General features: G+C 52.3%; 6 protein-coding genes across 6 annotated transcripts; 2 read left to right on the top strand and 4 right to left on the bottom strand.

The window, feature by feature from the left end:
* Window positions 1-1,422: 1,422 nt before the first annotated feature.
* Window positions 1,423-3,670, top strand: BO88DRAFT_26661 (uncharacterized protein). The gene is made up of 8 exons (XM_025702327.1): window positions 1,423-1,942; window positions 2,002-2,433; window positions 2,486-2,563; window positions 2,610-2,842; window positions 2,900-3,011; window positions 3,059-3,163; window positions 3,210-3,397; window positions 3,449-3,670. Exons 1-8 carry the CDS (start codon window positions 1,527-1,529, stop codon window positions 3,493-3,495), a joined length of 1,611 nt encoding a protein of 536 aa, XP_025568731.1. The 5' UTR covers window positions 1,423-1,526; the 3' UTR covers window positions 3,496-3,670.
* A 106-nt stretch (window positions 3,671-3,776) lies between these two features.
* On the bottom strand, window positions 3,777-5,005 carry BO88DRAFT_400587 (CCDC174 family protein). Its single transcript, XM_025705617.1, has one exon. It carries the CDS (start codon window positions 4,944-4,946, stop codon window positions 3,846-3,848), a length of 1,101 nt encoding a protein of 366 aa, XP_025568730.1. The 5' UTR covers window positions 4,947-5,005; the 3' UTR covers window positions 3,777-3,845.
* Window positions 5,006-5,152: 147 nt separating this feature from the next.
* BO88DRAFT_378678 (homoserine dehydrogenase) lies at window positions 5,153-6,498 on the top strand. Its single transcript, XM_025704449.1, has 2 exons — window positions 5,153-5,232; window positions 5,353-6,498. Exons 1-2 carry the CDS (start codon window positions 5,202-5,204, stop codon window positions 6,432-6,434), a joined length of 1,113 nt encoding a protein of 370 aa, XP_025568729.1. The 5' UTR covers window positions 5,153-5,201; the 3' UTR covers window positions 6,435-6,498.
* On the bottom strand, window positions 6,464-8,280 carry BO88DRAFT_355760 (heme-dependent oxidative N-demethylase family protein). Its single transcript, XM_025703709.1, has 4 exons — window positions 7,871-8,280; window positions 7,671-7,818; window positions 6,855-7,603; window positions 6,464-6,761 (listed from the first exon to the last, which is right to left on the bottom strand). The coding sequence occupies exons 1-4, from the start codon at window positions 7,973-7,975 to the stop codon at window positions 6,531-6,533; spliced, it is 1,233 nt and encodes a 410-aa protein (XP_025568728.1). The 5' UTR covers window positions 7,976-8,280; the 3' UTR covers window positions 6,464-6,530.
* A 281-nt stretch (window positions 8,281-8,561) lies between these two features.
* BO88DRAFT_440261 (uncharacterized protein) lies at window positions 8,562-9,977 on the bottom strand. Its single transcript, XM_025709771.1, has 2 exons — window positions 9,421-9,977; window positions 8,562-9,379 (listed from the first exon to the last, which is right to left on the bottom strand). The coding sequence occupies exons 1-2, from the start codon at window positions 9,487-9,489 to the stop codon at window positions 9,020-9,022; spliced, it is 429 nt and encodes a 142-aa protein (XP_025568727.1). The 5' UTR covers window positions 9,490-9,977; the 3' UTR covers window positions 8,562-9,019.
* A 114-nt stretch (window positions 9,978-10,091) lies between these two features.
* BO88DRAFT_400582 (putative DUF221 domain protein) lies at window positions 10,092-13,411 on the bottom strand. The gene is made up of 3 exons (XM_025705616.1): window positions 13,150-13,411; window positions 12,537-13,085; window positions 10,092-12,478 (listed from the first exon to the last, which is right to left on the bottom strand). The coding sequence occupies exons 1-3, from the start codon at window positions 13,228-13,230 to the stop codon at window positions 10,253-10,255; spliced, it is 2,856 nt and encodes a 951-aa protein (XP_025568726.1). The 5' UTR covers window positions 13,231-13,411; the 3' UTR covers window positions 10,092-10,252.
* Between the last annotated feature and the right edge of the window lie 513 nt (window positions 13,412-13,924).

Genomic DNA, 13,924 nt, shown 5'->3' with positions numbered 1-13,924 from the left:
CCAACGTCCCCCTATTGATTCAAGTTCAGATACTAAGTTCGTGGTATCTCGTGGGGACCAACCAGGAGCTTACTGGTAGTTTATATATATATACATCGGCCATGGTTCTCCACATAATAGTATGTGTGTTGTATGACAGCCCGACCATTAGTGACGCACTAGAAACCAGAGAATAGCGTTGTGCTGGCCTGGCGAGAGCCCAGTTCCCTCTACCAAGCTCCCGTGAGCAGGAGTATACTCCTGTTGGGGACATATTGAAGGGGTGTAACGATTCACGGCTTTGAAGACTAGGGTAGCACAATATCGGTACCTGCAAATCGTGGAATAACGCCTTGTGTATCATAGTCCATATTACATGAGAAAGCTTATCTGGTATTAAGAGATGAGCGCCCGCTACTAAGCCCGCCAAGTTGGAGGAGATGAATAGGACCTTGTCTTATACAAGCGTTGTCGGTCTTGTTGTATAGCGAGTCTCGTGACCGAGCCAGTCTGTACTGGTCGAATAAAGTTTTGGGGAAGTTCCAGCTGGAATGCGACCCCTGCAAGTAAGCCCGGAGCCATCGGGGGGCGGACGGCCTCTCGTATGATTTACATCCATTGTGGCATTGGATATTATGCTCTCCTTTGTATGCCATAGGTGCTTTTCTCTTTCGTCTCCCTTTTCTTTTTCTTTTCCTACCAGCGGCTCAAGGATCTAATGACTGACTTGCTGAGAGTGTCACAGCAGTAAATCAACATGGGAACAAGCCGCGGGGTTGCACCTCATCTGCCATCCTGACCGTCCTGGCCATCACCGCTCAATCCCACCATGCATTTCCACCGCTCATTATTGGCCTCTTGCCTCCTCTGCCGCATGAACACGTCAACGGTCCCGAGGCAGTTAGACGATAGTGAGAGGCATCTCTGGCTCCATTGCCAGGACTGTCCGGCTGTCAGAGAGCCGCATTTGCTGCTACCCTTTCGGGCGATTGACGACGAGATCCCTGCCCCACTTGCGGAATGATTCTTGTTCTGCATCCATTCTTTTTGTGCGAAGGATCTCGACCCTCTTCTCTATTTTTCTTTCTCCTTGTGTGCGTTCCCAGGGTAGATGGGACCTTCTCGCCCTCTCACTCCTTAGAGCTGGTCCAGTTGCAGAGTCTCCTTCGGTCTGCGTCCGTTGCCTGGTGAGACTCCAGTCTAAACATCCTCCCGAGGGCTGATCCCGCCGATAAGACGTCCCTTCCTGACCCCATCGTTGTAGTTTACTGAGTTGTCTCTCCCTGCCCCTCCCCGGCTCCCGTCTGGCCCTATCCCGTGGTCCCTTGATTTTATGCATTTTTATTTTCGGTCTCCCATATAATTGAAGACCCGCCACGGCCCTCTGCGTGCTTGTCTGCGCTTGTTATTCCTCGCCGCTACCTTTCCCCATACTTCATTCACACTTACTACACAACCATTGTAACTATAACTCTCGTCACCATCCGTGGTGCTCAGAAACGGGTCTCTATCTATATATGCATGGATCACCATAGGTGACCTTCACGATGTCCTTGCATGATTCTTACAAGACAGCGGAGGCTGTAGCTGAAGGATTTCGCTCTTTCAGCAACCTCCTGCCGGAGCATGATACGGAGATCACCAGCCTCGTCGTCGACCTCTTTTCGATCAGCCTCTTTCTCAAAGGCTTGGAGGGTATGGCGAGAAATCGAGCCTACCGCTACAGGCTATCCGCTATCCATCCTGATCTGGAATTGGTCCGTGCTAGCTTAAATTACACCCTTGAGGACGTGCTGGACTTCTTTGATGATCTGGAATCCCGGAGAGGCGATCCCAGCGAGGCATACAAGCAATTATGGTTGGAAATCTCCGCCCATTTCTTGGAGGAATCTCAGGAATCTTTGTCCACCCGGTTAGCCAAATACAAATCGTTTCTGAGGGATTTGAGTGATATCATGAAGGGGTGCGTGGCCCAGTCTCTCCTGTTGCGGCCCGGATTGGCTAACTAGGAGTTTAATGTAGTGAGGTAACCGATACTCGTCTAATGGCTTCGCTTCGCAGCAACCTCAAAGGGCTACTGGTCCACCAGGATAGCCGACTTGCACCGCGTTTGGGCTCTATGTCACTGAGTTCGCCTTCCTCTAGCAGCAGTAGCAGCAGCAGCAATGGCAGCAATGCTGATCCAGGAAGTCCGGTCAATGGGCGTAGGCCTCGCGGACGCAGGTCGTACGAGCGAGCACGGCCTCCTCATTCCTCACCTCAGTCGCCTATTTCCACATCATCAGCCACATTCTCTGACATTCCACCCTCTGTGCCCTCAGCGCCAGACTCTCCTACTACTAGCACCTCTGCCACTAGCCAGTCAATAGACTCAACTCCTGTCAGTGACCACTGGGCCAGACGGGTATTTCTGGATGAGCATCCGATGACCCCGATTCCTTACGTCGGTGAAAGGTGAAATTAGCCAGTCCAAGCTGTGTCAATTATATAGCTGACAATTCCTTAGCTCCAAATGCCTCGGAGAGGTGAAGGGTAACGTGAAAGGGTGGCTTCACGAGGAGGGATTTGAGGAGCTATTCCAACTGTGAGCTCACCCAATTAGACATCAAATCAAGCTGACTGTCTTTTAGTGCTTTCAGTGGCGACTCGGATCTACGTGTTTGCTTCTATCTACGAGAAGATGACCATCGCGTACGAATTGTGTGCAAGTCCCGGCGTACCTCTCGGACCAGTGATTACTCTTGCCTACCCTTAAATTTGCTAGAGATCGTTCGTATCGGTTCCTGCTTGCAGATTTGTCGACGGCGTCGCGGGGGCTCTGAACTAGTGCTGTGGGCCAATCTTAAGTTTAGCACAATTGAGCGTATGTCACCAAATCTTACTATACAGAGCCAAAAAGCATATTGCTGACATACCGCAGAGATGGTGATCTTTTTCTGCACATTCTTAGCGCTACGATCGCAGGACTCTGGTCGGCCTGTTGAACGCATTCGTGATTACGAACTTGACGACGAGGAAGAGCACTTCGGAGGGTAAGGGACCGTCATGACATACTGTTGATGGAGACTGACTGTTCTAGGCAAATTGTCGATGATGACTTCCTCCACGCCTTACGCGTGTACCGAGACAACGTGTCTGGAGCCGTGCGTCTGCAGGCATCAGTCCACAAGGGCGAGATGAAACGGTAAGAAAAACGGCATTCCCACGGACTACCATTACTAATTGGGCAGCTTACATAGGATGCCCGTTTGGACTGCCTTCATAACGGAACATATCGGCTCCAGAGGCTGGATTCGCCGAGTAGACACCAAAACCATCTTATTGCGTGACCTTCGTCGAGTCATCTTCACCTTCCCCAGTTATAATCCACCTCGCACACCCAAGGGTGAGCATATTTTGAAGTTCACGAATAAGTCAGGTATGGGCCGCTGCTGCGTCTTGGAGAGGATTACATGCTGATATTTATTAGATGCCCAGGGTTTCATGGACACAATCGCCGAGCTCGCCCACCTATAACACTATGAAAACAATACCTACAACATTTAGCATGTTCTGTATCAGTTACGGCAAGAAACAGGAAACAGTCCTGGCTCGCCAGTACATATAGCAATTACGACAAATGAGTCACGATTTACGATGAAACGAGCCACACGAGACGGTTGTTATTTGATTGTTGTTTCTGATCACCTTACGTTCTCACTGCACATAAAGCTGCCTTACCAGGCATGATACCCTCCGTCTCTTAGAGGCGAGATGCATGTACCATTGATTTTTGAAACCAAATTAATTCATTAGCATGATTATCAACAATGGGGTATCATAAGTCATAACTAAGCAGCAAAAATGCAAACATAAAGTATCCACCTCTATCCACTGCCCCCTGCCAGTAGACCCGCGTCTCCCAAACCAGCGAGGAACATCTCCGCGCGTCGTTTAGCCCTTAGTTCATCGACCTTCTTCCTCCGTTCGTCCCTCAGCCGCTCACGCTCCGCGCGTCTCTCCCGCCTGGCGTCTCGCTCCCGCTGCGTTTCATAGCGCGCATTCAGCAACTCCTCCATCTGCTTCCTCCGCACATTCTCATCCTTCGAGAAAGCATAGAAACCCGTACCCCTATTCCGCACCTCCGCCTCAGCATCATAATGCATCTCCTCCGGCGGCGTAGCCGACCGATCCCTCCGCGCAGCCAGATCCGACATCCGCGAAGCAACCACCGCATCTGGATTAAACGCCTCCGCCTGCACCGTCGCCCCATAGATCAAATTTTCCGGACGCGCGGGACGCCACCGCTCTGTATTCCCTCCTCGCCCTTCCCCTTCCTCCGCTTTAAGCGCCGCCGCACGCGCCGCCTCAGCTCGAGTTCCGCGCCGTGACCGGCCCAGTTCATCTTCGTAGGAAACAATCGACGCATTATCATCATTATCCTCAGCATCATCTTCCTCCCCCTCATCTCCTTCACCATCCTCTTTTCTCCACTTCTGATCGAAATCCACCAACCCTTCCCTCTCCTTGCGCCGTAACCTCGCCAGATACGCATCCCCCGGTCCAACATCATCCCCTTCGTCATCATCACTCTCCCCACCGGCTAGATATAGCCCCCGCGACATATCCTCGTACATCCGCACCTTCTCCTCCATCCGTCGCTTGGACCGGTGCAGTGTGGCGGCGTCCACGGCCCCGATGTCCTGCGTGCGCTGGTGCGTCTGCTGCAGAGCGGCATTGTCATCGTCGCGGAGGTCAGCGGCGGCGCGTTTCTGCGTGCCCTTGTTTGGGCGACTGAATAGATCGGATTTGGGGGCTTTGGAGGGTCGTGGGCGGCCGGTGCCGCGGCTTGATGAGGAGTCGGTGGTGCTGTCTTTCGCGATTAGGGAGGAGAGGGTGCTGGTGAAGGCGAGGGTGGAGGCGGAGGGGGCTTCGGATTGGGATGACTTTTTGTTTCGTGGTTGTCCGTAGAGCGATGGATTTGACATGGTGGGTGGGTTTGTTGTGACTGTGTGGGAGGATATCGTAGATGTACCTGCTGTAGCTATCCTGGAGTATTGAAGATAAGTAACTAACTAAACTAGGAGCTGAGATGGGTCCGATATAGGACGATGACTAAGCCAGTTTACGATGGGCCCCGCGCACCCCTCCGACTCATCTTTCCCCTCCTCTTGCTCATTTCTCTTCGCTCAATTGTCTCTCTGTGTGAAGTATAGCACTTTACTCGATCAAACCATTTGAAGATGTCTGCTCCTGTCTTCCTCGGTGTCATTGGTAAGTTTCCCCCAACTTCCTCAGACAGTGCTGCAGTAGCAACCAGCCTGCCACTGCGAGTATCACCACCACCACGACTACTACTGCAAAGCTTCAATTATACTAACAAAATCACACCAGGCGTCGGCGGCGTCGGCACTGCCTTCCTGAACCAGCTCGCCCGTCTCCCCAACGCCCCCAAGCTCATCCTCCTCGCCCGCTCCACCCAAACCCTCCTCTCCCCGACCCCCGCCTACAGCCCCAGCATCCCCGCCGCGGAATGGAAGACCGCCAGCGCAACCCCCTCCCTGACCAAGTCCGGCGCCCTCTCCGCTGAAGAAATCGCCAACTACCTCTCCTCGGCGCCCGGCCGCTCCATCCTCGTCGACAACACCAGCGACCCCGCCCTCGCCGCCTCCTACCCCGTCTTCCTCCGCAAGGGCATCTCCATCGTCACCCCCAACAAGAAGGGTTTCTCCTCCGACCTGTCCCTCTGGAAGGACATCTTCGCTTCCGCGGCCCAGGGCAACGCCCTCGTCTACCACGAGAGTACCGTCGGCGCTGGTCTGCCTGTTATCTCTACGCTGCGGGATCTGGTTGCCACCGGCGACGAGGTGACGCGCATCGAGGGTGTGTTTTCGGGCACGCTTTCTTTCTTGTTCAACACCTTTGCGCCCGTTGGTGGTGCTGGTGCGGGACGGAAGTGGAGTGAGGTTGTGGCTGAGGCCAAGGAGTTGGGATACACTGAGCCTGACCCGAGAGATGATCTCAACGGTATGGATGTTGCCAGGAAGTTGACTATCCTGGCGCGTATTGCTGGGTTGGAGGTCCAGGCTCCGGATGCGTTCCCTGTTGAGTCGCTGATTCCGGAGGAGTTGAGGGGATTGGATGGCTCCGCGGAGGGTGTCAAGACTTTCATGCAGAGGTTGGGTGAGTTTGATGGCCAGATGACGGAGATCAAGGAGAGTGCCGAGAAGGAGGGTAAGGTTGTGAGGTATGTGGGTAGTGTGGATGTTGAGAAGAAGGAGGTGCGTGTTGGATTGCAGCGCTTCGATAAGGATAGTGCTATTGCTGGCCTCAAGGGCAGTGATAACATCATTAGCTTCTATACTAAGCGGTATGGAAGCAACCCGCTTATTGTCCAGGGTGCCGGTGCCGGTGGTGATGTTACTGCTATGGGCGTCTCGGCCGATTTGATCAAGGTTGTGCAGAGACTGCAGTAGACCTTTCATTTCTCTAATGATAGATTGATCTAGAGGGTAAAATAGGTTTATTTCCCCACAAAATAAAACATGACATGATACCAAATGTATACTACTTTATGCCCTCAAATACGCCTTAACCGCCTCCCCCCATACAGGACCCCTCTTATACCGATGAATCTCCGGCACATTGCCCTCCTTCAACCCATCAATCGCCAACGCCAATTCCTCGCCCAGCCCTTCCTCCTTAATCTCCCGAATAGGGTACGTATACGTATGGAACGTGAACACCAGCGCCTTGGTCTTCGGTAACCGATGTAGAGTCTGACGCTCACACCGAAGAAGAGTCTACACATAGTCAGTATGCTGTCTACTTTCCCACCAACTCATCAAGCGAATAATAAAAAGACAAGACATGGGACATACCCCCTCCCCATCCACCTCCTCCACCCCCAACACCCTCTCCCTGTTCTCCCCCTCATGCCCATGCAATCCCCCAAACGCAGCAAACAGCCCCGTCCCGGGTGTATTAATACTCCAATTGACGCGCTGCACGACCTTACCCACCTCCAATCTGGAAAAGAACCGATCCATACTCTTCTCCAATCGCTCTTTATACCGCGGCACGGGGTCATGGATCGTTGAGAGCCGCTTTCCGAGCTTCTCGCGCGTGTCGAAGCCGGCGGGGTAGAAGGTCGTGTATGCTTCTAGGGTATACTTCTTCTCTTGTTCTTCTTCTTTTTCTTTTTCTTCTGTTGGAGATGGGGATGGTGATGATGACTCAGGAAGTAAAACGAGAAAATCCTCGTCGACGAATGTACCTAGCGTAGAGAGGATGTCGCGGCCGGAGCCGCGGTGGGGGAGGGGGATGCGGGTGTTGGTTATTTTGTTTAATAGGGTTTTATTAGTACTCTCTCCTTTGTTATCGGTGTTGTCGTTTTGGGATTGAGGATGGGTGGTTTTCTCGAGTATGAACATGCTTGGGTAGCGAGTGGGAAGGTAGACGCCGACTATAAACTCGTACAGCTCGGTGATAGCGGCGTGGACGGGACTTTCTGGCTTTTGGCCTGCTGGGGTGACGCCTACTACTATGGTGGGGTATTGAGTGAGGAGGGATTGGCGGAGAGTGAGACGCTCTTTGTAGGTTTTGTCCATGGGGATGAGGTGGGAGATGTCGGTTGTTGTTAGGGCTGAGTGGTTATTATTGCTTTTGTTAGTTGGGGGTGTTCTATTTCGGATGGGAAGGGGATATGATACCCATGCTGAGGTGGTACTTTGGTTTGAAGGGTCGGTATTTGGTTGGTTCGGTGGTTTCCCAGTTGAAGGATGGGAGGGGGATTATTGGGGGGTAGGTATCTTGTTCTTCTTTTGTGACTTCATCTTTAGGGATGGTATGGGATGATTGCTGCGCATGTTGTTAGTGACTAGGATAAAGTGGTGAACAGGAATAGACGTACTCGATTCCACAGTCCGAATAACCACAGTGCGAGGACAAGAAAAACTACCACAACGGGGTTGTTCTGGATATAGAATATCCAATCTTCTATGACGTTCATGTTCATATTGATGATGGTTGAAGTCGGTGTGAACTGTCAAGCGAATGAGGGGGTCTTTAGCTCTTGTACATCTCAGTTATCAGTATACTAGTAGTACTGCATGTAGTGCCTGCAGCGTATCGTGATCCGCGATTGGTTGATATGTCCGTTCATCGCCGATTGCTCGAATCCCCGACTCGGCGGGAGTTGATAGCTGCTTGATAGAAGGGATGGATTGGCATGGCGGTTGGAGATAGCTGGTAGATGCGGGGAAGACTTCCCCGTTCCGGCGATGGCTCACGAGGTTGTATTTAGAGGGTACTACGTCGCTGATGATTCATGTACGAGTATGTCTTCTCCCTGGTTGATATGGTGAAGATAATGCATGTTTTATGTCTGATAAGACATTCTTTCGGCGGGTTGGAACTTTACCTTGGTGATGACTACGTCAACACTAAGATTTGATTGATCTGGTTTAAGATGTTATCATAGTTACTTGGATGGCAGGTACCTTCAGTAATACTCGTATTGTGTAGAGTAGCTAGCTTTTAATGGCTTGAATCAGGTGAGTTTCATAGAATATATGAAGTATGCAAGTGTAGAAAAGAAGGAGCAACGATACGAAAATACCAGAGCCACTAAGTGAGAAACTTGGGAAATTGGCCAGCAAAAGTCCAATAACGGTGTCATTTGATATGTTCAGCAAACAGCTCTGGCCTGAATTGTAAAAGAATTAAGCCATATAGGAATATCACGGAGTATACAGCCCCTGGACAAGAACAAGAAGTAAACCTCACTCATTGAGCAAAGCAGGTAGGTATCTCAGCAACCGCTCAACAAGAAGCCAACCACTAAACTAAAAAAGACAGAAAAGCAACAACCTAGTATAGGTACAGGGGTATTAAAAATGCCACATGAACAGAACCTCAAAAGCACGCCTCAAAATCATGCACCAAATCAGTCATCAAAGGGAGATATGGAATGTGTCCTCACCAGGAGGTATCACCATCAATATCCATACCATTATACCTCACACGCACCCCCAAATATAACCATCAACCCAGGTACATATCAATCCCCACCATGACCGCCACCGTTAACCTCCACGTGAGCAACCACCCTCCTCGTCACCCCTTCTACCCCCTTCTCCTCCCGTCCACTACCACCAACACCGTCATTACTTGTATTCCCACTCAACCCCACCAATACTCGAGGCTGTCCATCCGGCCGCTCATTCAAACTCGGCGCCCTTGGCCGCTGCTTCCCGCGAGCTCGACCTCCCACGACCGGTAGTTCGAACGTCAACATGCGCCCCGTATACAGACATATATCGAAGATGAGGAGCGCGGCCCAGGGGAAGATAGTAACGAAGCCGAGGAATATCTGCTCATGCGAAAATACAGTTAGTTGATTTGCACTCTTTCTGTCCCCCTTAGGAGGATTCGGAGCGGGGGAGGGGAGGGGAAACGGACGAAGATGTGCACTACCGAGCTTTCGATGTAGGAGAGGGCAGGTGGGAGGAGGGAGTACCACGCCATCATTGGGGTGGTTTTATATTGTATGTCGAGAAGATGTGGTAGGTATAGGTACGAAGTAGACCACTAGGAAAGCGGATTGGAGTATTGGGGTATTTGCATCGGTATCGGTGTGGCGGTCAGAGGCGGTGCAGTGTCCTTGCGGGGTGCAGGTGATGTTATGAGGAGAGGTATTTCGCTCGGAGAGGTCGTTGCAATTAATGAAGAGATGTGGTGGGTTACGCTGCTGAGCTGGCAGGAAGGATCGTGTAGATATACTGTGGATGCTGGCAAGCCCGGCTTGGTCTCCGGAGATCCGGCGACAGGGCGGGCAGGCAGAAAAGGCGGGCAAATGGTGGTGTGATGCAAGGTAGGTAGCTAACGAACGAAGGTCGGACTTTCATGTGCGGACAAGAGAAATCACGGGCGGTGGCATCACCGGAAGCGATGAGGCTTGGATACAACCCTGGTGAACAGGGGGAAACTGCTGGGATTCGATGATCGCCGGCCGACTTGGCGAGGATACGACCTCTGCCAAATCAGGCAATTCGTCAGCACCTTCCGCGGGGGTGCACGAACCACACTACTATAAGCTGACTGTAGGGTACACAGACTATTTATATTCAACAGGCAGGTATAATTTTTGATAAATGTCCAGGAATATGCTTATATATGCAATTTATGTACAGCAATTCTAATCAAAAGTCGTAGGCACATGTCTTCCGTACTCCGCCCAAATCCCATCCCAAAATGTCTATGCACAATCGTTATCGCTGTAAATCAAGATCATTTACCGTGGCATCCGGTAGTGTTCGTACGAGGTGAAGCTGGGGTCGTCCTGCTCTACAGGTCCATATCCCCTCGTCCGCCACCGATCCAGCGGCGTCACCGTCTCGTTCACCGCGGGGCCCTGCGCGTGATGGAGCAGCTCCGTCTCGCTCTCGTTTCGCTGCTGGTAGAATCCACCGCTCATCGGGGCCGGTACGCGGAAGGCGGGATGAATATGGTCATTCAATGTCGGGTCGTATGTGTCATGTGGCTTCAAGCCGGACAGCGACGACGGCAGCGACGGAGCGGGAGATGATGCCCGCGAGGAGGTTGGCGACCATTCTCCCAGCGCACTGGCCGGTGTGTGCGAGCGTTCGGTCATTAGATCGTCGGGCCGGCCATAGATACCTCCGCCAAATTCGTCCCGGAAGTCGGGGCGGTTCTTGTAGTACGAGAAATCCAAATGGTTCTCCGGGACCACTTCGAACGGAGCTGCTGCGTTTGCATCGTCCATCATAGACTTGCCCGGATGTGAAGACGACATGGCATCCATCGCGATGTCGGAATATTCACCTTCGCCCTCGAACGTTCCCAGCCGGCCGCTATAGATACGCTTCAGAGCCTCCGCAGCCTTGGCGTGCACCATCGGCGTGATCAGTGGCTTGTAGAGAGCCGGGTGGCCGAACTTGGAGTTAAGACGCTCAGATGCCTTCTTGTTCGGCTTGCTGACCGCCAGGGCTTCAGCATCTGTCAAGTTCGCGCGGTTGTAGAACGTGATATCGTCGTCGAACTTTCTCATGCAATAAAACTTGAAGCCCAACATCAGGAGAGGAGGAGGAATCACACAATAAACCATAGTCCACGTGCCCTTGGCGGTAGCCACGATGATGATGATAATATTGGAGAGGATCACGGCAAAGAGCATGCGGTTGAACAAGACCCGCCAAAACTGCCCTCCAGATTCCGTCTTCGTCACGAAGACATACAGGAGCATGTATTTCTTCATCATGGCATCCAGGCCAAAGTACAAAGCAGTAACCGGGAGCACAATCGGCTGCAGGGTAGCGAAACAGAGGGCCACGGTCGCGTAGAACAAGAAGTAGTTATAGTAGCTTGCGTAATCAAAAGCCGGCGGGGCTGTCCATTCAATCGCCTGCCGAGGCGTTGGCGAGAGAAACGTCTTGGAGAACCAGACCCAAAAGACCGAGACCAGCTGAATGAGGTCGATTGTGGCTCCTAGATTACGCTGCAGCAAATATGTCACCCAGAATGGGGAGACCTGGCACAGAGCGTTCACAATCTTGATATAGAGTTTCCCATCCTTGATCGCTTGCCAGGCGTTTTCATCGGTGCGCTCTGCATCGATGACGGCGGACACGAATGTCCACGCCGCAGAAAACAAGGAAAAGACGATCAAATTGTTGAAGACGAAGAAAGTGTAGAGCTTGTTGAGAACATGGCGCTCTCGGGAGGTCTTGGTGACATCGCCGGCTCGGATTGCCAACCGACGGAAGATGATAGGCAAGACAATGTAAACAAGGGAGGTCACCGCAGGGGACAGAATTCCCTGGACTGCAGCCCAGATGTAAGGATTGTTATCCATCGAAGTCCGGAATGCCGGCCAGACCGAAGCCAGGTTGTTCAAATTGGACAAGAAGATTGCAATCAGGCCGTTAGGTACGACGTACACCAACGTGAGAACCGACACCCAGATTGCACTAAGAAACCGCTTCCACTTGCGCGCAGCCTTCGACAGTGGCAGGTTTTCCCAAATGAGGTCATCAGGCCGGGGCGCCAGAACGATTGTAGTTCCTTCCGGGTGCTTTTTGCGCGCGGTATAAGCAACGGCGTGGGCATGCTCAATCATATCCCAGCTGACAAAACCAAAGGGCATGGCATTGCGCCGATCAATCGATGATCGAACGTGCTTAATCTCTTCTTCCAGTCTCTTGATCTTATCCGTCAAATAATCAATCGCATCCACGCGGCCGTCAGTGTGCTCCTTTCTTTCCTTTCGCGGAGGGCGCATAGTCGGACGTTTCGGTGGAAGCCGATCTGGGTGTTTAAGGTATTTGGCCAGGACTGCTTCGAGTTCGCGCACAGTTTCGTCGTGTTCCTTAATCAGACGAGGCAGTCCCTTGACGTTACGGCCGATGGAGGCTCGTGGGACGGCGGCGGTTGGATTTACCTCATCCGTCAATCGCAGAACACCTTCATCCCCTCGAGCGGCGGGAGGAATATCAGTGATCTGCAGGCGCAATAGGTCAGTACGGGTATATCGTGTCTATAGGATTGCTTCATCGCACCATCAAGGTTCGCGCATGGAGACTGCGCTGATATTCGGGACTCTCAAAATACTTCCTCCGCAGCGCCAGCACGCCCTTGTAATTTCTCCAGAGAAAGAAAGCAATGATCGCATCAAAGGCCCATGCGCAGATCACCTGGCCCCAAATTGCGTCGGACGTAACGTAGAGCACGGTCATCGTCGAGAAAGCACCATACTGGGACACTGTATCACCCGTGCTCTGTGTGAGGTTGAGCGGGATCATCAAGCCGCAGCCGATGATGCTCAAGAAGATAAAGATATTCCGGCACATCTTGGTGAAGCGAACAAACATGGTTGCATCGAGGCCAATGCAGTCGACCAATGCCGGCTCCTTGGTCCGCAACACAGGCTTGAGCCAGGCGAAGAAGCCCCTGCCCACTGGCGGCGGAGTGTGTTTGTTATCGGCATGTTTCACCTTGGGCGCATAGACGACCGAATGGCGAGGGCGGAAGAGGGAGAACAATAAGGCCAAGAGGATGGAGAAGCCCGCGGAGGTGGCTAATGAAGCCCAGATGGCGTTGACTTGGAACTATAAAAATGTCTTAGCTGGCTGTCGGAGGCTGAAAGTGGCGGGTGGGCGAAAAAAAACATACGGCAGACGAGAAAGGATTCGAGATGAGCTTCAGGAATTGCTCCGTGGGGTCATCGCGCTGCTGAAGAGCGCTAGGATGCATGATGGCGGGCGAGACGAGGCGGCATCGAGGGAGCAGAACGGGGGAAACGAGGGAGGATGAGATGGACAAAGAAAGAAGGGACGATGCCACCGGAAGAGTAGGGAAGAAAACGAGAGTGAAACCGAACCAGATAAAGGAACTGATGGCCACGGAAGAAACTGAATGATGATGGAGAAGCAAGAGGGCCCGAGTGGGTTTTGTTGGAGGCGGGTCTGGAACACACGACGGCGACAAGGTTGGAGTGGCCGTTGCCCATCAATCCATTCTTCTGGGGATCAATGGGCGGTCTTACTTACGTACCGGAGGTACGTATCAGGCCCGATTGACAGGCAGGCTCGGTCGGAAATGCATTAATTAACTAGGTAGTGATACGCTGTCTGTGGTGTCATTGGTCCTCGCATGACCGGGGACAGCCGATCTAGAATGTAGGAAGCTTGATTTCCCCTGCTTGATTGCAGATGTATTCAAGTATTTTCCCCCCTCCCCCCTCTACTATATCTTTCAGGCCCTCCATGCTCGTTCCTCTGCCGCACGGGTTTTCAGGGTCACTCGGTGACCGTGCCAGCAGTGCTCGCCTCAAAAACAGACTTTCCAGCAAGTTCAGTGACAAAAAAGCAAAAACCACAACAGCCCTGATCCACTCGGGTGATTTGGTTGGTTCATGCCCCATCCTCGACCGGCTTGCTATTTTGGT

This window comes from Aspergillus vadensis (genome assembly GCF_003184925.1).
Source record: "Aspergillus vadensis CBS 113365 unplaced genomic scaffold BO88scaffold_1, whole genome shotgun sequence".
Taxonomy (NCBI): Eukaryota; Fungi; Ascomycota; class Eurotiomycetes; order Eurotiales; family Aspergillaceae; genus Aspergillus; species Aspergillus vadensis.
The sequence above is the reverse complement of the archived record's forward strand: the minus strand, read 5'-3'. Positions and strand labels throughout refer to the sequence as shown.